Raw genomic sequence first — 27,593 nt, 5'->3', positions numbered from 1 at the left:
GGCATGCTTAATCACATGGCTCAATCTCAGGTGTTTTGGTTTTTGTTGTTCCTTATAAGGATGGCTTATCCTCTTTATTCGTACTTTTCTCCTCGTCCTTAATAATTTTTATTTTTATAAAGAAACAGTGAATATGTTTCTTTAAAAGGGATCACAGAGAAAACTTAAGAAACTAATATAATAGACAGGAAAAATGAAAACATTAAAATATATGCAAATAATTAATTACTTAAAAAGTGTCGAAGGTAGTTTTCCCACCTGCATGAAAAGCCCTAGGACATCCATTGCAAAGAATCAAGTCCCCTCCATCTCCACATATTGCACACATATCATCACTATCTCCCATGGCAAGGTTTTGACCACTTGCCAGGGAGAGAGCTATATCATGAAGTGTTAATCCACTGGAAGTGTATATGTGTCGGTAACTGAACAGGACAAAAACATTTTTCAGAATAAAGAAAATCAGATCACTCTATTTAGGTTCTTTTATAACACTCACGGTTGACGTCTAGCAGCCATTCCAGCATGGGCTTCAAACTGTGAGGGGCTTATCTGCTTAGAAATGACAATAAATAATAAAGCTTACCATCACATTTATCTAAAAAATATTATTGTTTTGTGCCCATAGTTAGTTCTATAATCATACCTCTACGTCACAACAACCACAGACTATACCGTTCCCCTGTTTGTAACCTCCAAGTAATTTCTGAAATGCATATCAGAGTCATACATTGAAAAAAATGTAAATCGAGTCAAAATCAACCCACAGCACAAAATATTAAAAGAAACAATTAAGACACCTGTCCCTTGACAGAGTATGCCAAATCAGCACCATCTGGTAGTCCATTTGGCATAAAAAGTAGTCTGTGTAAATCATTGTCCCTGATAAAATCAAAAAATTCAAATCCAAGCTACACTGCTACAGTGGCTAAGATATAGCAATGCCCATGGGGAAGCCAGAGAAGACAGAGAAACACGGAACATGCTTGCTCAATTAAAAAAAACGAAAAATACCTTCTCTTAGTGCAGCTATCAGCACTTCTCTTCAGCTGTATGCCTGAGTTATACAGGCAGGAGCTTCTGCAGGAAAAGGTGTATGTGAGTATAAAAGATGGAAAGGTTTACAATCTAATTGACCAGATAACTTTATGCAGATTATTCAGGCACATGTTCGAAAATTATATCAGGTGCGAATAATTAAATCAAGAGAGAGAACAAACTTCTTCACCGCATATTTCCACTCATCAGTTGTCCGCTTCAGATACATTTGCTGCACAAAATGGCTCGGAACATGCAAAGAAGACAAGTGGCTCACACTTTCTACAGATTGACTGGAACAAAAAGATTAAATAGGCAATAAATCTTGTCAACTATAAATTTGAAAATATTAGCATCTGACAGACATAAAATATAAATAGCATTGAATCTAGAATTTTCTTTGAAAAATATGAAAAAAATAAGCTATTGGCACTTACGAATAACACCACAGCAAAACCCTACTGAAAATCGAACTACTTTCCTTTAAGAAACCCCACAAGTGCAGAATTATGAAATATCTGATTATGTTCAATTCAACACAACAAATTCTGATTAAATTAAAAAGGGCAGCCCAAAACATGAGGCTCCCACCTAGTGGGGTATGGGATGGTAGATGTACACAGTCTTGCCCTCACAAGCGAAGAGGTTGTTCCTACACTGACTATTACTACTAAAAATAAATAAAAACATATTGACAGTAAGTGAACTATTTCAGCTGGGGGGGGATTTCAGATATGTCGTGCTTACTATATAATTCCCCAATTGAAAAGATTGGCAATATCCGAATGACTAAAAATGCAAGAGATAGAAAATGCACAACTGTATCCAAAGGAAATAGAAGCCTAAGTTAAAAAGAGGTAGGATTGGATTGTGAACCAAATAACAGCATCAATAACACATGCAACGAAATTTTGCTTCTTTTTTTGTGGTTTATTTCTGACTTACCTTATGTGTTTATGAGGCATCCCAGTTAGTTTTGTGCTATAATTTTTATAAGCCTGAACCCTCCCATTGCTTTCTAGAAGGCTTTCTGCAGAATCCATGGAGAAGGGAAAAGAATTAAGAGATATCAAGACCAAAAACAAAATAAATACCACTTACTATTTGCTATGAAAAATCTGCATCCGAATGTTTAATGTCCTTCTTGGATGCCTTCTAATGATAATATTCTCCTAGAGGATAAGATAAGACAATATCTTGGCCATGGGTAAACTACCAAAATAGAGGAAGAAAAGAATACTCGAAGGTTCATTTTTTGTCTCTGCTATCTATGGATGAATTAATAAATACAGGCAAATGTGACAAAATGCCTTCAACACAGTTACACAGGTTAAGGTCAAGAGGTACATGTTTGTACGTGAATGTGATTGAACAAATGTCTCTAAGAATCCAGGATAAACTTTGTAATACATTTATACAATAACTCCATAAACCCCCACTACAATTACTACCACAGAATGTGGACTATTGAGAATATAGAATTGCCTGGAAGGTAGCAGAAATAAAAACAACAAGTAAATGGCCAATTGATACTTTTTTTATCTTCAAATTAAAAGATGTTAGAAACTTTAGTCTAAGGTCATAGCAGGTTCAACTGAAGATGGAGATGAGAGGACAATTTCAGGAAGATCAAAGATGACGTTAGTGAAAACATTGGAAAAACGCAAAACACAAGATAAAAAAAGAAAAGTGATAGAGAATGCCAACAGAGAACAAAAAATGGCTCTGATTTAGTATTCATATACCTTAACACAAGGGTTTCCCATAAAAATATTCCAGCAATGTTAATACAGAATGATGTTTTTATAGCACATTTGATCTGAACCCTTAACCTCTAGGCTCCCACAAAATCCAGTTATAAACCAGAGAAATAGTTATTACCTTTCCAAGCCTGGAAGCACTCCTCATTGACAGATGAACCGGCCACATTCTTTATAACCTCATCTAATATGCTGAGTGGAGCAGCTTTTATTTCCTGTATAATGCTGTATATCAGCTTTCCATTCTCTAAATATATATGATTGTTCGGATGTCTAGTCTTGGCACCAGCATGCTGCTCAAACTCATACGCACTAAGCACCTAAACACAAGAGATTTAGCTATCTTTCAAATACAGAACAAAAACTCTAATCATGACAAGAAGTAACCTGCATATCTTACTCTGGAGTAATTGCACAGGGAACAGCTACACAAGTATCCACCACCGCCAATAATCCCACGTAGTTCAACCTTACAACTTCAAAACATGAGGAAAAAAACTCAGCATAAGTATAAAAAAAAGGCAATGTATGTCTACTTTACCTTCATGGGGTTGTACATATATTTCACTATAGCTCCGTCGAGGATACCAGTTGATAACAGCTTTTTAACATTTGTAGGGTAGTAGTTGGGGACAACCTTCTTCGACATTTTCAATTCCATATTACGAGCAGTATAGAAGTCTATATCTCCGGTTCCAACATATCCCATTCCACACGAGTTTTCATACAACTCACTATTATTATCTAAATCAGGCTTAGCCGAATATTCTTCATCATAGTCCTCTTTCTTCTTACTGAACTTAAAAGTAATCTTCCTAATACCAGATAAACTAGCATGCTTAGGTATTTCCATCACAACACATGACATTGTCATGTCACTTGTGTCCATATCATTGTGAGATGTATTACTAATATTGTTCTTATTATTCTGATCGCTGGCTTCATCACTCAATGTCTCATCAGAAGAACTTGAATTCTCCAAACAAGTACAAGTGAGTTCTCCACACTCAAAAGTTTTCGCTGATTCACTCGGTTGGCTACTGATATCATGGAAGGTGGTTAACTCATTCTCCGTTGCAGAAGTTTTAGGGTTCATAACATCTGAGCAAACTTCATCGTTGGAATCATCTTTCACTTGTTTCTTTTTCGGAGACTGGCCAGGCTCCGTATTATCATCAACTGTATCAGCAATGCATTGGTGGTAATCACGCTTCAATTCTGTTCTTGATTCCTCATTGTTTTCATTCCTTCCATTTTCTAATGCTAGCACACAAACCACTACTTCTTCGCCCATCAAAATCAAAGAACAGTGTCACTGTGAGAATCCAAAGGCAGAAACTACTCCCAAAAAAGGGAACACTACCGCGCATTCACGAAGAAACTGGTGGTGAAGTTTTAATTAGAAACAATTAGAAACACAGTTTTCGATCAATTCACAGCTACGCACAGTATAAAAATACTAACATAGAAACGAAAACAACAAAAATATAGAGAATACTCAATATACGCGTCTAAGAGGAGTTCTGAGATGGACGTTTGAAACAACAATAACCGCTTAACCGTTTAATTCAAATTCAATCAAAAGAAATACAAAACAACAACAATATTGGTTACAAACCTACCTCAAACCATAAACAAATAGACAAAATCCAATACAAACGGTTTTCAAATAAAAAAACGTTCAATCCATAAAAATTCATGAAAATGTGTTCCTAGAGTAATAGATCTGAGATTGAAGAAGAGTAGTGTAGTTTACAATGGATGGAATTCTTGAGAGAAAGTAGATTTGCGAGGGTTAGGGTTTGATTCGAGAGAGAGAGAAATGGAGCGAAAGCTGAGAGCGGCAACGAACTGGAGCGAAAAGCTTGGTTCGCGGTTGAGATTTCAACCTTTTAAATGCCACAGGGTTAAGCAGACTGGGTGAGTTTCTAAAAAGTAACCGTTGTAGTTGAAATATTTATATATCTATATTTCTTCTATTTCTATATATTACTAGTGTCTATAGGCAGACACGTCATTTTTGAATATTGTGTGATACTACATATTCAATTTTTACATATTTCATTTTTGAAAATTAAAATGAATTTGTTGTGTTCGGTGTACTTTATATTATATTTTTTGTTTATGATAATGTTTAATTTAAGTTTAAGGTGAGATATATGGTTAATTAATGTATTGGTGGTAGTTGTTTAGAATTATATAGTTTTTTTTGTAAAAAAATAAATAATGGTAAGGAAAATATAGGAAATGAAAATTACACCATGAGGGAAGTTATTTCAAGTTTTGGCTTTATATATAGTATAGATATATTTATTTATATATATAGTAAAGATATCTATATCTATACTATATATATATCTATATCTATATTTCTATACTTCTATATACTATATATAAAGTTAAAATATGGTATAACCACCACCATGATATAATTTATATATTCATATTTTGCCCTTCAATTTTTTAATTTAAAAAAACCATATAATCCTATATAATCACCTCAAACATATTAATTATAAGTTGCATATTCTAATAAAGACAAAAAATATATAATATAAAGTAAATACAATACAAAAAATATTTTAATTCTACAAAATGAAGTGTATAAAAATTAATTACTTAGCACTTTAAAATAAAATAAGAACGTGACCGTCAAACACTCGGGCATGCACAAAGTGTTTGTCGCACATTAGTTATTAATAAAGCCAAAACAAATAATAACAATCACTATGACATAATTTTATATTCCAAATTTATTCTTTACACATCTCTCATTAATAATTAATATAAACTTTCATATATTATTTCAATTGCTTTCATACACTCTCTTATTTATATTTTTACTCTCTTTTGATAATTAATATTAGAAAAAGTATGAATACAATTGATACACTAGTTAATAATAAATGACAAAAAATGAGTAAAATAATATTTATGAATTGATACACTTTCATTATATAATCCACCATTTATATTTGGTTATAGTTCCTTTGCAAAAGAAGAAATTTGCTCCATAATCATATAATTTTTAACAGAAGAAATGGTACATCTATTTTATTCTCCCACTTAGTGAGAAATATATATATATATATATATATATGGGATGATATAAAAATTATCTTGAAGAAGTGTTGTTAAAGTTATATCCACCTATCAAATTTAACAGTGTTTGTTTAAAAAACATTATTAATTATCTTTCGTATTATATTTAATAGCATTGTGCTAAAAAGCACGGTTAAATGACCATTGTTAAATACGAATTTTGGCGTAGTGTTTTCTCTGCATGTTATCATTTTTTTTTATCATCAGTCAATTAATCACACATGTATGATCATTTGATTTTTCGATTCCACTAAGCATGGGTAAGTTGCTTTCTACACTCTTTGTCTGTACACTTCCTTCCCTCTTCAATGAGAAAATAAAGCTCATTTTCATTTTTCTTTGCATGTCATCCTTCTTTTGATCATCAATGAATTTAACTTCACATATATGATTTTCTGATTTTTCTATTCCAATAAGCACATGTAAGTCACTTTCTAACCTCTCATTCTCTTTGTCTTTCTATGTACTCTATAATTTTCTCAGTATGTGATCCTTCGTTTGATCATTAATCGATTAGCTTCACATATATGATCTTCTGATTTTTTTTCTGGTCCATTAAGCACATGGGATGCACTTTCTAAACTCTCTTTCTCTTTCTCTATACACTCTTCAATGAGAAAATCAAAATTATTTTCCTTTTCTCTACGTGTCATCCTTCTTTTGATCATCTATCAATTAACTTAACATGTATGATCTTTTGATTTTTTTTTATTCCATTAAGCACACATATTATCTCTCTTTCAAACTCAAGTCATTTCTATTTTATTTTATGTTATTTTTATATTTTATTTAAAAATATGAGTTTCTCATAATATTTGGTCTTCTTTTTAATCTTAAGTGTTTTGTTTGATACTTTTATGTGTTTTTGCTAAAGATACTTTATGGGTTAAGGAATTATTAAAAAATAAAACAACTTTATACTCAATTGTGTGCATTCAATTCTCAATTAAATGCCTTAGGAGTTATTTTAGAATCTAATAATAATTATGTGCATTTTGAAATTATCTTATTTTTGAATAGATACTAATGAATTATAACATTATTGCTAATTATGTAATGGTGTCGTTAGAATAAAAAGAATGAAATGAACTCATTTCATTTTATAATCATGGTATTATATATTCAATTTTTATATATTTCATTTTTTATAATTAGAATATATTTGTTGTATTTAGGGACGGCGAAAAAACCCGTATCCGCGGGTAAAATCCATACGAGCACGAGTACGGGTCACAAACGGGTTTTTAAAAATACCCGTAGTACATATGGGCAGGTACGAGTATTATGGTACCCGTGCCTGCGGGTACCCGTTATTTATATAATTAATATATTATATTTAATTAAAATAAAAAATACATTATTCTAACATTCATTACATTATGTACATTTTTTCCTTTTACTTTATTTACATATTTTATTGAGTTTGGTGGTGAAACACCCTACAAATATTATTACATATGTAGAAACATACATATTTTACAAAGAAAATATATACTTTTTGTTAAGGAAATGAGAACAAAAAATCACACAAATAGAAAACAACAATAAATTTAGCATTTTTGTCAAATATTCAATCAAAAGGTACAAAATAATTAAGTTTCATCTCATTTGAAACATAATAGAAGTAAAAAAATAAAAATTCATTTATAATATAGGAAACCCGCGGATACCCATTGTACCCAGAAATACCTACACACAGATACCCGTACGATACGAGTGGGTATGAGTAATATTCTCCTATTTTGAAATGGGTAGCGAATAGCTACTATCCATATCGGACCATGCCCTTTACCATCCCTAGTCATTAATATGGTCCAAAGTGAATATATTTCTAATTTAAACAAACATTATATTCATTTCATTACTTTCCCATTGACCCACAAGAATCGACTTAGTAGGATATAATGGGCAGGTTAATTTAATGATTTATAATTTTTTATTTAAAAGGATTTTAAATTTATACAGATAAACTTTTTTTTAAGATGATATGTTACCTATAAAAAGAATAATCTTCTCCATTAACGACGAGAAATGTATTTAATTTTTTTATTCTAAATGAAAAAAGTATTTAAAAATAGAAGTGATGTAAGACTGGGTTGGAGTTTGGCCTATTATGTTGGGTATACGTGGCAAGAGTAGGCTCCAATTACAGCCACCAAGGCATTTTTCCGTGTTGGTTGAAGAAGTAAAAAGTAAAGAATATTTGGATAGTTGAATCTGGTAATATAGTGTGGACTGGATTAAGAGCTTCTCCTTAGTACACTAAGCGAATATTATTATGACGAATGTTATTAATACCCAATTATTAAATAGATCAGGGTATTAGTATTGTCATATAATGGTTTACTGATTATACGCCATAGAGGTAAAATTATGTATATATATATATATATATGAAGGATCTGTTTACACCTCAAGTTAAGTTATATTAATTATACTTAATCTTAGCCATTGATTTTCTTAAATTCGGCGGACTAAATGAGAGAGTGAAATAAATCATGAGAGAAAAAAATCTTAGGTGACATTTAAGTTTCATTCATTTGGTTCATATAATTTAAGAAAATCAATGACTGAGATTGAGTGTAATTAGTGTAACTTAACTTGGGTGTAAACATATCTCTCCTTATATATGTATTATGCTAACATTAATGTTAAATAATCAATAAAGAAAACATAACAATTTTTATTTATATAATTTGTTAAAAAAAATCACTTAATGGTAAACCATGTTTTAAAAGTATAAAAATGTAGTAGTTGTATGTTTGATCTTCATACTAATATTTTGGTAAAAATAAGTTATTTTCATTAAAAATAAGTAATTTGAAATGAGGTTGGCTGGTATAACCGGTTTTGACTAGTTCTGGTTGGTTTTTGACCAGTATGATTGCATAATCAGTATAATTGTTGTATTGTATTAGTATTGAGACTGATTCATTGGTTTACGAGTTGAACTGTTATAACACTGATGTTGACACTTAATCTATGTTTGGTTCTATAGAAAAGAAGAAGAAATAAAAGGAGTTGAGAATTAGGGGTAACACAAATGCCAATCAAATGGATAAGTTCTTGAAGGAGGGAGCCTATGTGTTCATGATGTTAGCATCGTTGAAGAAGAAAGTAGGAGGATAAATTCAAAGTATATTAGTGGTTCGAGACTTCTCTGAAGTCGTTCCGGACGATATTCCTGGTTTACCCCCAGTAAGGGAGATAAAGTTCACTATTGATTTGGTTCCTCGAACTGGACCAATCTCTATAGCTCCCTATAGGATGACACCGTTAGAGTTGACAGAGTTGAAGAAACAATTGGAGGACTTGCTGCAGAAACAGTTCATCAGACCGAGGATCTACTACCGACAGCTGAACAAGGCGACCATTAAGAACAAGTACATGTTGCCAATGATTGATGACTTGATGGACCAGCTGAGAGGAGGTACAATATTTTCAAAGATCGATCTTCGATCGGGGTATTATCAAATATGCGTAAAGTCGAAAGAAATTCCAAAAACAGGTTTTCGGACGTGTTATGGCCATTATGAATACCTTGTAATGCCATTTGTTGTGACCAACTGATCGAGGCCATTATGAATACCCGATACAAATAATATAACAATTAAAAACTGCAGTACTAGGAAGTAACTCCTAGGTCATTTCTCAAGGATTATTTTTCAAGCAAAGCTTCAAACACCTTATACTCATACACATACACAAGGGAGTTTTTGTTGTTGGATAATATGAATATAAATCAAATTCAGAAACAGTAGTTAAGTAATGTAATAAAATGGCTAAATCTCTTTGGTTCGTTTGTTTACAACTCAATCCTCGATTTCAAAAGATTATTTCCACATTCCAACCATTAACTTCCGAATTTGTTGAAAATCAATTAACTAAGCGATAATCAATTCAAAGTTCCAAAACCTAACCTCTAACTAGGCGAAATCAATATAAGCATGAAATGATTAACAAATTCACACGAACTAAGCATTCATGCACTAAAGAGAGTAAATCAACTAAGTGAAGATAAACTCATAAACCAGTTTCTAACNAAATCAACAATAAAGAAACCGAAAATGCATTAATAACAAAACCTCAAGAGTTGTGATACATTACCAAAGGAATTTAGTCTACAAGTTTAGCCTTCCATTGAGTGGAATAAAGAAACCGAAAATGAAGAAGATGAACGAAAACCGAAAATGAAGAACATGTGAAACCCTAGCAGAGCAAAAGAGGAGAAAACAAAATTCTAAAATGAGTGAATATAGAGAGTTAGAGTGGAAATCGGGTTCCCTCTTTTACAAAGAGTAAAAATGAAAATGGACCCTAAACTAAAATCAAATTTACAAATAAAAAATTTCAAAATAAAAATACAATCTTCACTTCAACACATATCCTCCACTTTCATAATGCCCAATGGGCCCAAAATTAACGTCATATTTATTTATTTCAGTATTTTTCAGTATTTTTAATGAATAAAAATAATAAAACTATTTTTAAGAACTTCTATAATTATTTTTGAAATTATTTAAATATAACAAAACAAAATAAAATCAAGTTCCTAAATCTAAATGATTAGGTTAACTAAAAATTCAAAATAATAATAAACAAATATAGTTCCTAAATCTAAATAATTAGGTTAACTAAAAATTCTAAAAAAAAAAAATCTAGTTCTTAAATCTAAGTGATTAGGTTAACTAAAAAGTCAAATAATAATAATAAACAAATTTAGTCCCTAAATCTAAGTTATTTGGTTAAGTGAAAATTCAAAAAATAAATAGTAGATAGATTAATGTTGTTAGGGTTCCTGATTCCAAGTGGTTAGGTTAACCAAATGATGAAAACTAAATTAAATTAAAAAAATGATTTTATAAAATAAAAATTTTGAATTTGAAATGGGTCAATATGAGCCCATACTCTTTTTTTAAAAAGAGAGAGGAAAAAATATTTATTTATTTATTTTGATATTTCGAAATTTTTAATATTAAATGTATATGAAGTAATTAATTTTCTTTTGTCCATATTTTATTAATAAAATTAAATAATCAAATACAATAACAACCTAATTTAAATTTGAAAAGGGAATAACAGAAAAATTATTAAAATAATATGAAAAGGTATGGTCAAACCAATCTGTTAAGATTCCTAAAATTAAGAGATTAAATTTATCCAAATTTGAGTTTTTGTTGACCAAAATTTTGGGACTCAGTGGTTGAAAGTTCACTATAAATAGAGGTCATGGTGAACATAAAAACTACAGGGAAAACACTATAAATAACTGAACATATTGTAAACACGGTGCAAACACTAAAAAAAACTTTGCTAAATAGCACCGTGCACTTGAGTCCAGATCCACTCCTCGCCGTGGGATCTGCATACTTTGACTTGTAGTCCTGTTGACTTCCAGTTGACCAAACTCAGGACGAAACACGTCCTGGTTTCAGTGTGCTGCACCACACAAGATAATTGCACCTCTGAAAACACATGATCCCATATGAATGAGTTTATGGCTCGCCTCGGTGCACCCTCATTTCCAATCATCAGTGTTCTGCCACGTGTTCAGGTGCACCCACCTCACACCTCTCAGCCAGTGACATTCTGCCACGTGTCTTGCACCTCCCCAAGCAACCAACACTGAATCCCAATTTCCAACAATGCATATTTCATACTTAAAGGGCAATCAAGTATCAACTTACCTATTCTATTATTTCTTTTTTTTTATTTATTATTTTAGCAATGCAATATTTTTTAATAATTTTATTTTGTAAACAATTATTATATATAGAAATGTCCTATTTACAATAATGAATAAGTATTAATAATTTTTCAGGGATAAATAGTAATAACAAAAAAGAGATAAAAATATTTTTTTATGTAGCTAATAATCAACAAACCTTTTTTTTAAACAATTAATGAAATTTCTTTATTTTCTGTAAATAATTTAAATTTGTCGATAATAAAAATAATTAAAGTATTTTCATTATAAAAAAATTATTAATAAAATTGCATGAAAATATTTATAAATGCTTTTGATATAATTTTAGGAATTAATCAAAGATAGAGAGAAGGTCACCCCGAATGCCTCTTTCTTCTCAAATCATCTTCGAAAGGTCGTGTTATGCCGCTTCTTTTCAATCGATTAAATCTCAAAATCGATAAAACTCTATTTGTTAATTAAATAAATAGCAAAAACTAATCAAATCAAAACTCTTTTCAATAATAAATAAAACTTGCAAAATAGATATTTTTGACTAAAAAAATATATTTTCTTTAATTAAAATACACTCAACCAATAAATATTTTTCTACCTAAAGAACTACGTAAGTCTTGATCTCCTTATTAGGGTTACGTAGGATTAAAGTCAATCTTGTCAGACACAATAATAAAAATAAATAATTTTTTCTTTTTAATAATTAATTAATTAATCAGAAAATTTAAATAATAATAATAATAATAAAGTCATATATTTTAATGAAAGGTACTGCTTAAGGCGGGCAGGTAGGGTGCTAATACATTCTCTACCTTATAACTGACTTCCGAACCTGGATATCAAAAATCCAAAAGCCCAAGGTAATTGGGCTTAAAAGATTTTTCTACATTTTTAACTATAAAATGTAGTGGCGATTCTAAACAAAGTCGTTCAGCCGAAAGTCGGGGCGCGACAATGATATTTCAACTTATTTGTGACATTTGTAGGAGTGAAACTTTCTTTGTTGGTTGCTTAGTTAGGTATGGTAACGTTTTAAAATTTAGAGTATAAAATTATTAAATAATGTTAGCTATAATTGTGAATTTTTTAGATTTTTTAATGAAAAAGATGAAATTGTCTAACCATTAATCCACTGATCCAACCTAGGGATGACGATGAGTACCTGAACACGTGGGTACCCGCAACGGATAGGGTTTGAATCTGTGTTTTTGGACTCGAGATTTTAAGATCCACTATTGAATGGATCTGAGTTCGGGCAATGAGTTACCTATATATATAGTTAATACATAATGTTACATTGTTAATTTATAAATGTGATTGTTATGTCATTAAGCACTACAACGGAATTTGTATTTAGTGAAGGTTTTTAATGCAATTAGCAGATGTTTTTAATGCAATTAGCAGAGGTTTTTAACCTCCATAATATAACTAGCGGAGGTTTCAAAAATCTCCACAATTATGACTGTTATAAGCATTTTGTGGAGGTTTTAGAAAACCTCTAGTATTTATACATTTGAAGTGGTTTATTTGTGGAGGTTTTTAACTTCCACTATTTGATGAGTTCTTTGTAATGTTTATATGGAGCCTATGACCTCAGGCACTTTTAGTCATAAATTCCTTTGAGTCGCTACAACTAAGCTATATGATAGTGGTAGCGACTCAATGAAATTTATGACTAAAAGTCCCTAAGGTCATAGGTTCAGTGGCAAAGGCTCCTTCTTGGGGAATAAAATACCACGTAGGTATTTACGCTTGAGGGTAATACATATGCTCAGTAGAAGATTCACGGGGATAACATGTCAAAGTTGAGGTGTTACACTCTCAATGTTCATTTAAATTTAATGTTATTTTTGTTTGAAGGTCCCCGAATACAGCTAAGGTTAGAAGCAAGATGATTTATGCTAGCTCAAAAGACAGATTCAAGAGGGAGCTTGATGGAATTCAAATAGAGTTGCAATTAAAAACCGGTGGTTATGAATATCTAGAATTGTGTTGGGTAGCTCCCTTCATCCTTTAATCCTTAATTACTTTTATGGAAATGTCTGTAGTCTGCAATATAGTCAGCTTGGCTAATTATGGACTCAATGTTCCAAGTTTTGACATGAAATATATCGGGACTTCAACTAGGGTCTCTTGATACTGTGTATCTTGTGGTTTGTGATGTATGCAGTTTGTGTGATGGCATTTTAAGCATATGCCTGCTAGTTAATTTTGTAACTTTTTTTTAGACAAAAAAACTTGGGGACTTATCAGGAGGTAGAGGCATGAGGGACCATGTGTGATTGAGATCAAGAGCATGAAGTTCCTGTTGCATAGCTTGCTGCCAACAAGGAATTAAGGAGGCTTGTTTGTAAGAGTTTGGTTCTGTGTGAGTAGAGACAGTAAGGCATAAGTGTTTGTAGGTTGAGGAACATTTGTGGTAGTCAAGAACAGATGACAGAGGATATTTGGTTGTGGTTTTAGGTTGGGATAGGGATATATTGCAATGGTAGTCTCTGAGGTGGGAAGGGGGTCTTTTAGGTCTTAGAGAGTGTCTATTTATGGGTGAACAAGGTTGGTTGGATGTGTGGGACTGTATTAGGGTAGGAGGTGGTGGATTCTGTTGGGGTATGGGATGGTCATAGGGAAGGGAAGGCTCTATTGAGACTTTGCAGGGGTGGTTCATCATGAGGAGGTATCTCAATGAATGGAAAAAATTGTTCATAAAAGAACACATTTCTTGAGAGAAAGAGGGTGTGGGATTTAAGGTCATAAAAGATGTAGCCTTTTGTGCCTTCTTGGAAACCAAGAAAGACAGATTTTGTTGCTCTTGGTTGGAATTTGGTTCTGTTGGATTGGAGAGTGTTAGCATAAGCTAGGCAACCAAAAGTTCAAAGGTGATCAATAGAGGGGAGCTTATTGTAGAGCCTTTGATAGGGGCTATGATGTTGTAAAAGAGGAGTAGGTAGTCTGTTGATGATGTGCACAGAGTGTTGGACAGCAAAGTTCCAAAATTTGGGGGGGAGATGGCATTGGAAGAAGAGAGCTCTAGCAATGTTTAAAATATGTTGTGATGATGTGCACAGAGTGTTGGACAGCAAAGTTCCAAAATTTGGGGGGGAGATGGCATTGGAAGAAGAGAGCTCTAGCAATGTTTAAAATGTGTTGATGTTTTCTCTCCACAACACCATTTTGTTGTGGAGTTTCAACACAAGATCTCTAGTGTAGGATGCCTTTAGATGAGAGGAAATCATGCATGAGGAACTCAACACCATTGTCACTTCTAAGGCATTGGAGTTTTGTGTCAAATTGTGTCTCAATGTATGACACAAATTGTATTAAAAGGGGCCTAGTCTCTGCTTTAGACTTCATCATGAGGATCCATGTAAACCTAGTGAAGTCATCAACCAAGGTTAGAAAATATTTATGACCAAACAAAGAAGGGGTAGAGTAAGGACCCCAAATATCAGCATGAAGAATTTCAAACCTTTTTGTGCTCTTAGTGTTGCTATTAGGGAAGGGTAATCTTTTTTGTCTAGCTAGGTGACATATATCACATGGTATTGATGGTTCAATTTTAGGATGAATAGAGGGGAATTGTTTGTTAAGTAAATGCATAGTATGGTCAGAAATGTGCCCAAAACGTAAATGCCATAAATTTATATTGCTATAGACAGTAGTGTTATTGCAGGAAGTTAAAGAGTGTGATGATGCAGGTTGTGAGTGCATGATGTATAGGCCTTGTTCCATTCTAGCTGAACCAATCATCTTCTTGGTATGGTTCTGCAAGATCAAACACTGTCTGTGAGAAAAGATCAAATGACATTTCAAATAGTGAATCAGTTTATTGACAGAAATGAGATTAACATGGAATTGGGGAACAAACAGAACATTATGTAATGTAATGGTCTTGCTCAGTTTGACTGTGCCAGAAATATTTGTGGAGACCTTGGTGCCAGTAGGCAAGGTTATGAGCATTGGAGGTATAGTTTTGAAGGTACTAAAGTGGCTCATTGTGTAGGAAATGTGATCTGTGGCTCCTGTGTCTCGGAGCCATTGAGATGGAGAATTACCTGGATTTGGCAGGGTTGTGTTGATTACAGAGTTGGCAGTGCGATCCTTTTCACCTTTGGATTGGTTTAGCATCTCTAGTATGTCTTTTACCTGCTGTTATGTGAAGAATTTTCCTGTCCTTGGTGGTGAGAGCTTGATTGAGCATTGGGTTCAGCATGGTCTTCCTTGTCCAATGGAAAGAAGGCAGTGTGGTTTGCCATTCTGGATGGGTTATTGGATTGGTATCCAGGAGGATAACCATACTTTAAGAAGCATGTTTCAATTGTATGGTTTGTTCTTTCACAATGAGTACAAAATTTGGTGTTTAAGGGTCTTGTGCCTGATCTACCACCTCTTCCTTTGTAGCCGTAAACACCTCTGCCCCTGAAAGTGGCATTATTGCCAGCATTTGTGTTTTTGTGAGGTTCTGGTTTAGAATTGATGTTTAGAACTCTGCTGTCTTGGTTGAAGTTTGAGGGGATGGGATTGTTCTGTTGTCTTTCTTGTTGGACAACCATTGAGAAGGCCTTATTTATGGATGGCAGAGGTTCAGTCATCATTACTTGTGAGCGAACTTGAGCAAATTGCTCATTTAATCCCATCAAGAATATGATCACATAATCTTGATCTCTATATTGTTTTACTGAATCAATTGCTCCACATGAGCAAGGCATAGCACATATGCAATCCTTGATGGGTCTGAAATTATCAATTTCATCCCATAAGGTCTTTAATTTTGTGTAAAACTCAGATACTGAAAGGTTCCCTTGGTTGAGGTGATAAGATTCTTGCTGCAACACAGCCATTCTGAACATGTCTCCCTGAGAGTATCTTTCTTGCAAATCCTTCCAAGCTTCAGCGGCAGAGTTAATCCAAAGGATTGATTTTACTATTGAGTCTTCGGTGGAATGTTGGATCCAAGATAGCATCATTGTGTTGCATCTTTTCCATGGCCCAAACATTGGATCTTCCTTTGCAGGTTGCTTTAAGCTCCCATCAATGAAGCCAACTTTGTTCTTGGAATCTAAAGCAAGGTTGAAGGCTCTTGACCAAGAGTGATAATTCTTGCCATCCATCAGGGGGGTTACAAGGACAAGAGCGGGGCTTTCACTCGGATGAAGGAAGAAGGGATTCTGAGGATTTGTGTTATGATCAAGGCTTGGCGTGTTCATTTTCAACGAGGGAACCGAGAGACAGAGGAGAAGGAGCAGAAAGGAAGAAGAGGAGGAGCAGAAAAGAAGGAAGGGTGGTGATCAGAGCAATGATTGCTCTGTTACCATGTTATTTTTCAATGAAGACATGGAGAGGAGAATTGAGAGAGAGTAATTGAGAATTTTCATTGATTCTGGATGGAGGCAAAGCTCCTTTAAATAGCAATGCTGTAAAGCTAAAACAGGAAAGGAAAACAACTAACTTAACCACTATAACTAATTGGACAAACTAAAAGAGGAAAGTCCAAAACTAACTACCAACAGAAGGGCTAAAAGCATAACTGGGCTTTTATGATAACTAAAGCCCAATAACGAAAAGAAAGAAGGAAGGAGATGAAGCTTTCCATGTATGAATGGTAACAATGAGCTTGAACATGGATGAATTTTAACAGATCAACCGTAGCCTTAATATTGGCCTTGTCATTTTACTAATGACTTGTGAGTTAGGACTTCAATTGGCTTAAAACCTGACACACTTTCTTGACGAATGGGGTGGGGAGTTAAATCTTTAATGAACTATGTTTAGTATTTTTCTTTTCTTCTCATTGGAATTTCAAGTACTTAGGATCTGTTTTGATGGAGAGTATAAGTCATATTTTTCAATTTTAATTAATAGTTATGTAATGTTTTTGTAAATAAATAAGGATTGATAGAGTAGATTTCATAATAATCTATCACAATATTTCTTATTTATTAATTTTTTTATAATTCTCTTAATTTAAAATTGGAAAAAATGTATCGCTTTTTGCAGAGCTTGTTTATATTTGTACCATAAAAAGGAGCATGTTAATACTTTTATACTGCTGGGTTCATTGAAAGTATATACATGCACCAGTTCATGATTGAAATATGCTTATACATGGTTTTAGTCTCTCGTTTTTAATTATTTTTAGAAGTTCTTTCCCAAGTGACATTTTTGTTACTGCATCGTTAGATTTAGTTGTTATACATTTAGATGGAGACCTAGTTGGTGTTTATCTACTGAATGAGCTTGAGAAACCTCTACAAGTTGGTGGTGACAGTAAAAAATGGAGGTCGTTGACATCATGAATAATTGTGACAGCTTCTGTAGTTAACTATGTGATCACCGGGTCTAAACGGGAAATTTCAATTATTTTTGTATGTTTACTGGTTTTGTAAACGAGTATAATAAGTGCAAAGATTTATAAACAGTTGCTACATCATTCACCGTTCATTAAATTTTAAATTGTAAGTGTATAACCTTACATTGTCACTGATAATTAAATTTTAATGGTAGATGATGTAGTAATAGGGTAAAAAACTCTTACATTGTCAGTGTATAATCTTTTTCTATTTGTAAATTAGTTTCTTGATGCTTTGGTTGGGTTCCTTGGTGAGGATGAACTTAGATAGAAGTTAGGCCGTCTGATGCTAGTGAAAATTGGGTAATGATTGCTTGGGGTACATGATTGAGATTTGGATTTGGTTGGCTATGCTTATCGGGTTGAATGTGATTTAGTTCTGTTTTTGAGTTTCATGTCATATGGAATTTATGAGCTAGGCGATGCTTGAAGGTGTTCAATATTTGTAAAAGTTTGGTGTTGGCTTGTGTATGAAGAAAGAATATTTGAGGGTGGTTAGTTGAAGGTGGTTTTTGTTGTTGTTTATGTATGAGATTAGGATGGGGATTTTATTTTATTTTATTGGAGCTTTAATGCATCATGGTCAATGCCACATCTTATGACACCAAGGATCATTTAATCCACATAGACATATTTTACAAGTAACTCTAATATTGCACTAATGGAATGACGATTTATGAAGAAAAGGTCTGTTATTTTTTGGAGGACTTGATCCAAAAATAACCAATAATTGATAAACATCCCCATAGAACTTATGACTATTAATTACTAGTGATGCATAACAAGTTTTTGAAACACTGATCAATGACCAAGACAAGGTTGTTTTCTCCCCCTTTAGGGAAAACACTGGAGTAGCATGCGCAGTCAAGGTTTTGAAAGTGATTTGATCAACTTGTTGCTGAAATCCCAGAGTTTGCTACCTAAGATTTTATCTCTGGCAAATGCACTTGGTTGAAATTCATTGCAATCCAGAAAGTACTTCCCAGTTACACCTTTCAAGCTTGGGTGGAGTGCAACATAGCATGTGGTTGCTGCTCCCTGCAGGTCAAAAGAAAATGATTAGTGACTCTATATATTAAGCACATTCAGATGCAAAGCTTATCACATTTTATGTTATTGTTATAAGACTTTCTTTATGACAATTTCTTTATGACGAACCGATGCATTTTAAAATAATACAATAAAACCGATATATGATAGGTTGGGTAAATGAGAGAACTATATAACTGTCCTCAAATGGAACATTTTGCACACTTGTTGGAATCCTAGAAGGAAGTGAAACAGATTATACCTGTGGGACATTCTTCCATATGTAAAAAGTGAACATCTTCAGAAAATCTGCATGAAATTATATCATTGTCTAAGAGAAATAAATATAGAAAAAGAAGATTCAACTGTTTTTCTGTTTTATTCAAAATTGATCTATGTTTTGGGGCAATTCACATACTCATTAGTAAAGATGAATGTCTCATAAGAGGAGTCATTATCACTCCTGGATGGACTGAGTTGGCTGTTATGTTCACACCTTCTTCCTGTATACAATGCAGCCCAAAAGTAAATCAATACTGAGCAAGATGGGTCTGCTCAATTTCCATCTTATCTCTAAGAAAAATCTCTCTTAACATTATCAAATATATATATATATATATATATATATATATATATGGTAAGGGTCACAGTGAAAAGAACTACTTAGTATTGAAGTATTAATTCCTAGTACTCATAGGCATCATATCCTATCTTATCTTAGAAAATAAAATAAAATAACCAAACAAACTTAGGCCTGAAATTAATTCATGCAATTAATAAGGGAATGGGTGGATATGATGCCTCATTTTGCAACCGACTCCTAAATCTGAATTTTAAATTCAAAGACGGGTATATTCCTTTAAGTAAATTTTAAAGAGGATTTTCTATATATTTTGACCATAGAAACATAATTATGACTCTAAATCAGTTGTGTATCCAATATTCAATCCAAAATTGAGTCTACGTTCATGTTTTGTCATTTACAATTAAAAAGGTTACAAAGACTAGTAGATTCACCTTCAAGCGACGAGAAAGCTCATTTGCATGTAGTATGTTGGCTAACTTAGACTGCCCATAAGCCTTCTTGTCAGAATAACTGAGAAGTTATAGCGATAATTGATAATATTAAAAATGAAAATTTGAGTCAAAGTGAAGCAGTAAGATTAAGAGTGCAAGATTAGTTAAAGATATATACCCAATTTTATTATTAATGGCATCGAATTGAATACCGTCTTCATAAGTGTAGGTATGAGCAATTGATGATAGATTTATGATCCTGCCCTCAATTCCGGTGGCTTTTGCGGTTTGTTTCATTTTGTCAAGAAGAAGATTTGTTAAATGGAAATGACCTGAGTATTATAGGAAAAGAGAGAAGAAAATATCCAATTAGACTTTAATTACAAAGTGGTAAAAGAAATTATTTTGGACAACCTTCTATCTACGTTTGCTTAACAAGATATATGTTTTTTCACTTTGTGTCATTGTCAAGTACAATTAATTGAAAAAATAGATTAAATTAAAAATTTAATAATTAAGCATTTTTCTGACCAATCATCATTAATAACATATGTTATAACAAAAATTGTATAATATAAGATATGTTCTCATTAGGACGAGTATTAAGTATCACGTGCATAAGCTAAAGTCTAAAGATATATGTAAATATCGACTGTTAACTCAAAGAGCATACCAAAATGGGTAATGTCCTTTCCAATATAAAAAATGCTTGTGGTCACATTATATTATATTACACCAATTCAAAAATATTTTTTAAGTGGGGATTGCTTCAATCCATATTTTAATAGTGACAGTGACCACAATCAAATATATCACAATTATAATTACAATTTAAAAATCTTTAAATATGGTAGAAATATATATATATTCTAGCATTCTAACTACTACAAATAACAAAGACTGATAATATTACTATCTACCCAAAAAAAAGACTGATAATATTATGCATGATTAGTGGTACATTACCAAGATGATTTGTTGCAAACTGCATCTCAACCCCATCCTCTGATAGCCGAAAGGGGCAGAACATAACTCCAGCATTGTTTCTAAAATCATAAACCATTGCTTATTAGTCCAAATTTGGAACACAACACAACCTATCAAAATAAAACAAACTGAAAATTAAGAATTAGATAAAAAGGGTTAAAGAAACCACATTAAAATGTTGAGAGGAAGATCAAGAGCAATGAAGTTGTCCACAAAAGATTCAACAGATTTCACTGAGGAAAGGTCAAGTTTCATTATGTCCACTCTAGCAGACTGGTTTTCATGCAGTATATGCTGTTTAGCTTCTTTTGCAGAGTCCATGTTTCTCACAGCTATAATGACATGTGCTTTTCTAAGACACGTTACTCTTGCTGTCTCCAATCCAATACCACTTGCTCCTCCTGCACTTGTTGTTTTTCATTGTTAGTTGAGGAGAATCAGTGAATGACATCTCATTTCTTTTCAACCAAACTGGATGATGAGGATTTAACGGGACAAGAATGAGGACAAATGATCTGTTCTTTAAATTGCAATAAGCAACATTATTACGATCATGATATTATAGTATTGATGGTCTGGATAGTCTCATCTTCGTCGTAACAATTGCCGCTACATCGATCTCATTTATAATGGTGGTATGGGCGGAATAAGTACAATTGTAACCCTAATTTAAAATCAAAATCATGCTTATGTAAAACGTGGTAATTAGAAGAAATTGGAGAAGGTAACTACAAATTCATGCTTAAACTTACAATATTAATTAAAATTGATTGAAGAATATAACTTGCTTTCATGCAAGTATTTCTTACATATAAACAACAACATAATTAATCTTTCTGGCTACTCATCTGCATTTTGTTTGAACTAATTCTTACCCATTGTTTTTACTGTATATCTTCTTTTTTATGAATTTTGATTGTATATCTCTTATCTACACTTTTGTTACTTGTTTACTTTTCTCAGGTGACATTACCCCAATCTGAAATAAAAAGCCAAAGTAGATAATAATAACTTCTTATTAAGAGAAAGGAAAAATGATACTGTAAAATGCCATTTTCACTTATTATAGGTAGGGTGAACATGGGTGGGTTAAGGCTTGTTCTTTACCTGATCATAAATATTGGTCACGTTCGGTTATTTTTTGAACCTAGACCTTAACCTAATCTAGCCACAAACGTCGACCTGATATACTAAACAGGGTCAGCATTTGAACTCGAACTCGACCTAGATCCAATTAAATCTAATGCATAATCCTTTTAAATAAAGTCTATAAATATTACTTATTATGTAATTTGAAATATGTATATATATTATTAATCATATATATATATATGATAAAAATTAAAGAATCAATGATAACTTCGACCAAATAGACACATACAAATATGACAAGTGAATGACTATGAGATGGACATGTCGCGCTTATCTCCTGCTCTATCCTAAATATTGTCTGGGTCTAACTTTTGAACTCAAACTTAGACCCAATGAAACACGACCATATTCAAACTTGGTTATGATCAGACCAAGTTGGGTGAGCAGGTATGGTCGAATCCTACTCACTCTTATTTTAAGGTGAACAATATGTCCTCTCTCACTTGATGTTTAACAATTATGTAGCACTTTTTTTATTGGCTAATAGAATTAAATGATTAATAATTGAATTGGACTATTATACTTTGTTGAGAAAGGACAAAAAGTCATCTGCACAGAAAATGAGACAACTGTGTCGCACTGTAGACATATATGGTACACCTAGAGTCTGACTCCTCTCCATTACTAGAAGGGGCAGTGCATGCCTGAGATTGTAATACATGACAGCAATAATGTTTCAATGGTCCAGATTTGTGTTTTTTTCTAAATTAAATAATTTTAAAAAAGTAACCCTTCTCACATTTCCAGTATTGGAGGAGACAGGCTCCTCTCGAGTACTGGAGAGACCAGTACTAGAGTAGGATTTCGACACGTGACGAAATAAATATCAATTTTCTAGATGTAAATTTGAATTCTATTTTAATTATTAAATAAAAAAACAAAATAAACTGGAATACAAAGCAGAGGGGAAGAAGAGAAGCGTCTTCCTCCATGTTGGAAAAACAAGCAAAATGCTCAATCTTTCGGAAGAATTAAAACCCACATCATTTAGATACAACCATATTGCTTTATTCTTTGTTGTTTCAGCTAGCAAAGACCCAATCTTTCTAGGCTTCTTCTCTCTGTGTTGTTGCTATTGTTTGGTGAGTGAGTGATTTTATAAAATTTCAAGTTTTATTACACAGTGCTTGAAAAGGATGAAGATGGGAAGATGAGTAGTATAACTTATCGAGGGAAGACACCACTTTTTCCCTTCTCTACTTTGTATTCCAGTTTATTTTGTTTTTTTTAATTAAAATAAACCAGAATACAGTAGAGAATGGGAAAAGTGGTGTCTTCCCTCGATATGTTACACTACTCCTCTTCCCATCTTCACCCTTTTCAAGCACTGTGTAATAAAACTTAAAATTTTATAAAATCACCCACTCACCAAACAACAGCAACAACATCGAGAGAAGGAGCCTAGAAAGATTGGGTCTATGCTAGCTGAAACAACAAAGAATAAAGCAATATGGTTGTATCTAAAGGATGTGAGTTTTAATTCTTCTGAAAGATTGAGCATTTTGCTTGTTTTTCCAACATGGAGGAAGAAGCTTCTCTTCTTCTTCCCCCTGCTTTGTATTCCGGTTTATTTTGTTTTTTATTTAATAATTAAAATAAAATTCAATTTTAAATCTAGATCATTGATATTTATTCTGCCACGTGTCAAAATCCTACCCCAGTACTGGCTTCTCTAGTACTAGAGAGGAGCCTGTCTCGTACTGGAGACAGAGGGAATAAAAAATTGAAAAATAGAACAAAAATGTAAACAACTATTATCTAAAAAATTATATGCACACTCAGTTTTATATATTGATATTTCATTATCTATTATTCCTATTTAATTTTTGTTGATTCTTTTTAAAAGATAATCTAAATAGGTGATAAATGATATAATAATTATGTATAAATCTTTATATTAATAGTACATAAATATACATTCTGTTATTATAGAACACTACTAAACTAAAAGAATGTTGTAATATATATGCACTAATATTATAAAAGTTTATACGCAAAATCAATATGTCACTTATCATTTACTTATATCACTTTTATTTAAGAGTCATTGATAATTTAATATGAATGATTGATAATATAATGATAGTATAAAAATTCTTAGAGTGTGCATGTATACAAGGGAAGATGATTTAAAGGGCAGGTGGGGCAGATGCCCCTGAATTTTTTAAAATGTTTTTTTTACCTTTTTATCTTACAAAATATATTTGTTGTTTCACAAAGTGTGTCACTCTATGTGTTACTTATTGTCGTTTACCAGAAAAATAGTTAATTGTTAAACTTTTAAATTATAAAAGGATAACACATAGAGTGACACACTATTTGGAATAAGAGATATACTCACTTTACCTACATCTAAATGACATCTTTATGGAAATACTCTTTGGGATTAACATATTTCTTTAATTTGTAGCTTGATAAATAATATTGTCCAACTTGTATTGTTATTGTAAAAATTATACATAAAACATCAAACTCTTACACATATAGATGACGATGTTGCTTATAGTAATATGACTTCATTTGATTTCGTAATGATTTTACACTTGATAAAGAGATTATGTATGTGTTGATAATATATATTCTAAGAATGTTTATATGTCATTTAATGTTGATAATATATGTATTTTTTGTTCAAAAAATCTATCTTATGAATTTCAATGAGCGACAAAAGATTAGTTTAAGATGTCAATTTTAACATTTTTTCTTGGAGTCATTAATCATTCAAATTTGAAAATTTCTAAATCATATGTTGTTAATCATATCATGTTTTATTAAGTTATCGGTCTTATTTTGACTGTAGTGATTCAACTATTACATAAATATATTTTTCCAGCAATGAAGACCTCTAAATAAAATTAGATAGTACGACAGAAAATAAATTTCTTACATACATGAAAATAAAATAACTGAAATTTTTTACTCTAGTTCAATTATGTATGCTTTTTTATATTTTTCATTACTAAATTAGTTTTAGTGGTAAATAAATATTAAATATTATATTAAAATCGCCAACACAAGTATATCTTTTTACTCAAAAGTCATTTGAATAGTAAAATTAATGCGATTATGTTAAAATAACGAGGTTGGCGAAATAAAGGTTAGCTGCCAAACTAATGAAAATCTGGGAAATTATACTACCTGTACAGTTGTACCTCATGGGAAAGAATGTGGATCCTCTCTGGTAATGGAGAGGCCAATACATTATAAGCAGTGACGGATCTTGACATAAAGTTCAGAAGGGGCAACAATGTTTGATGACAATTTATAATTAAGATGATTAATAGAATAACAAAAAATATAAATAAGTATATAGTTGTTTTAAAGTTTCAAAATTACATATTAATTTTTAAATAATAATAATTAACAATTAAAAACATTAAAGAAAAATGTACATTTATTTAAAGTGACAGCTCTTCATTCTTTTAAAGACTTAAACTTAACGATTATTGAATTATAGGTAAAGTTTCAGGTATTTTCTTCGTCAGTAAAAAAATCATCTTCTATCTTACTACACGATTTTGTTTTGTTATCTTGGTTGTTAAAAATGATATTTCTATAGTAGTTAAACTATAATAATTTAGAATAACTCAATTAAGCAAATAATATGATTTCACTTTCCCCATATTGTAAAAGTTGCACTTAATTTAGAGATTGTTGAGAGTTTTTCGCACAAGAATGACTAATGATGTCAACAATAAAATATTGGAATTGACATCGAAAGTTAATTTTCTCTTTTCATTGAAATCCTTAGGATAGATTTTTGCACAAAATACATGTTAAGTGATTTATAAAAATTCATACAATCTTAAGACTTTTGCAACAAAGTTTGACAAAGATAATTTGTGATCCCATAATCTATTTCATATGTGTAAAATTATTATAAAATAATAATATTTATAAACAATATCAATATCTACACTTATAAGACAACTTGATCTATTATCTATAACTTTTAGAAGGACTACATAAAATTATATAAGGTAAAAAATATATTTGAAAAAAATTAAAAAAAATATCAGGGGGCCGTTCCCCCACCTGCCCTTAATAAGTTCTGCCCCTGATTGTAAGATCGTAACACATGACATATGACAGAAGAAAAAATTAATGGTTATGATTGTAGAATGAAAATAATTAAATTTCAATTAAAAAAATGAAAATCCTAAATCCCTTCTCATCATGCAACTCATCTCTCCATACTCTCTTCCTCCCAAAACGATCACTGAAGAAACATCTTTCTTTGAAAGATTAGAAATTTCTTTCTTTTAAATCAAAATATCTTGATGTCATCTTTACGCCCTTCTAGCTCAAGTTTCCACCCAATTTATTATTCAATAATGAAACACACATACATCATTAATATGATGCTCTTTTAAAAAAACATTAATATATTACTAATGCAGTAAAATTCAAATCATTATAGCAAGAGACTGACTACGTCAAAAAGCTATTTTTTATAAGTTTATTTTATGAAAAATGATATATTTCCTATAAATTTTCCTACTAATCTCCGATTGTCATATGAAAAAATAATATATATCATAAAATGATATGTTAATAATGGGTTATAAATGTGATATTACTTGTGGATAAGATGATTTGTAGGAGATTACTTTTTCCTATTTTGTGATTTGCAATTACCTTTTTATAGATTGGAGAATTTAGTGGGAAGGACTAGTACTATATAAACATGCAGTTTAGAATTTAGTGGGAAGAACCAGTACTATTTTAAGGTTATGGTTATGTGAAACTTACCTAAAACCTAGAGGTAATATGTGAAGAGAAAGACTATATTCACCAACAATTCCTCCTACTTGTTTAAAGTCGGTACATATAACATGTTATCTATGTGAAATATTAATTAATCTTGTTTCTAAAACATTCTCTTCCTTCAAAGTGATAAGAGAATTTGTAAAACAAAAATAAATTTTTTACAATCAAATGCAACAATTTTCGGGACAATTTATGTTTCATAAGACTTAAACAATCAAAAATTCTAAACTCCAAGAAGTTCTCATTAGTTAAAGGCAAATGATATATATTCCTTTTGCCCACAAGAAAGTAACATATATTATTTGTAAATCAATTATTAATAAAGAAATGATCCTTTTATTTAATATATTACTTTGTTTATTAATGATTAGTTTACAAATAATATATTACGATTTATATGAAAATTTAGTAGGATAATACATTAATGATATATTTAAAATATGAGTAGGAAGTAAATGTAAATTGCAAAATTGACCTGTGATAATTGCAGTGAGGTTGCTAGCATCAATTCCATCGGTAACCTGCTCTGCAGTTGAGGCTGATCCAAATCCACTAGGTCCTGCCTTCCCTGTTACCAAAGACCAGATACCCACCATATTCACTTACTATAAGCTAGCAACAAGCACACACAAATCTTGAACAACCAAGTTGTATTGAAACCAACAAGGCCTTCTTTAACATAAAATCACTA

At 31.7% G+C, this 27,593-nt stretch overlaps 2 protein-coding genes across 4 annotated transcripts in view; both read right to left on the bottom strand.

Annotated features, from left to right (window-relative positions):
- Positions 1 to 4,390, bottom strand: part of LOC109361035 — a 10,378-nt gene extending 5,988 nt beyond the window's left edge. Inside the window, exons 1-10 of one of the 2 annotated variants that reach the window (XR_002109250.1) lie at positions 3,340 to 4,390; positions 3,199 to 3,267; positions 2,920 to 3,118; positions 1,984 to 2,068; positions 1,221 to 1,331; positions 1,015 to 1,080; positions 801 to 882; positions 647 to 706; positions 500 to 552; positions 259 to 425 (exon numbers count right to left, since the gene is read on the bottom strand). Coding sequence is in view for 1 of the 2 variants with exons in the window: in XM_019606329.1 (XP_019461874.1) it covers positions 259 to 425; positions 500 to 552; positions 647 to 706; positions 801 to 882; positions 1,015 to 1,080; positions 1,221 to 1,331; positions 1,984 to 2,068; positions 2,920 to 3,118; positions 3,199 to 3,267; positions 3,340 to 4,092 (1,645 nt within the window). In the remaining variant the exon portion in view is untranslated. The remainder of the gene's footprint in view (positions 1 to 258; positions 426 to 499; positions 553 to 646; positions 707 to 800; positions 883 to 1,014; positions 1,081 to 1,220; positions 1,332 to 1,983; positions 2,069 to 2,919; positions 3,119 to 3,198; positions 3,268 to 3,339) is intronic. The other variant, XM_019606329.1, reaches the window with a different exon arrangement.
- LOC109361037 (short-chain dehydrogenase TIC 32, chloroplastic-like) lies at positions 1,689 to 27,593 on the bottom strand. 2 transcript variants are annotated; one of them, XR_002109251.1, is made up of 9 exons: positions 27,378 to 27,593; positions 21,150 to 21,381; positions 20,960 to 21,039; positions 20,172 to 20,325; positions 19,994 to 20,072; positions 19,395 to 19,479; positions 19,239 to 19,285; positions 18,746 to 18,985; positions 1,689 to 1,699 (listed from the first exon to the last, which is right to left on the bottom strand). XR_002109251.1 is itself a non-coding variant. In XM_019606330.1 (8 exons), exons 1-8 carry the CDS (start codon positions 27,496 to 27,498, stop codon positions 18,812 to 18,814), a joined length of 972 nt encoding a protein of 323 aa, XP_019461875.1. In that variant the 5' UTR covers positions 27,499 to 27,593; the 3' UTR covers positions 18,678 to 18,811. The 2 variants fall into 2 exon arrangements, 1 of the variants encoding a protein (XP_019461875.1); XM_019606330.1 differs by lacking the exon at positions 1,689 to 1,699 and having other exon boundaries at positions 18,678 to 18,985.

This window comes from Lupinus angustifolius, chromosome LG11, assembly GCF_001865875.1.
Source record: "Lupinus angustifolius cultivar Tanjil chromosome LG11, LupAngTanjil_v1.0, whole genome shotgun sequence".
Taxonomy (NCBI): Eukaryota; Viridiplantae; Streptophyta; class Magnoliopsida; order Fabales; family Fabaceae; genus Lupinus; species Lupinus angustifolius.
The sequence above is the reverse complement of the archived record's forward strand: the minus strand, read 5'-3'. Positions and strand labels throughout refer to the sequence as shown.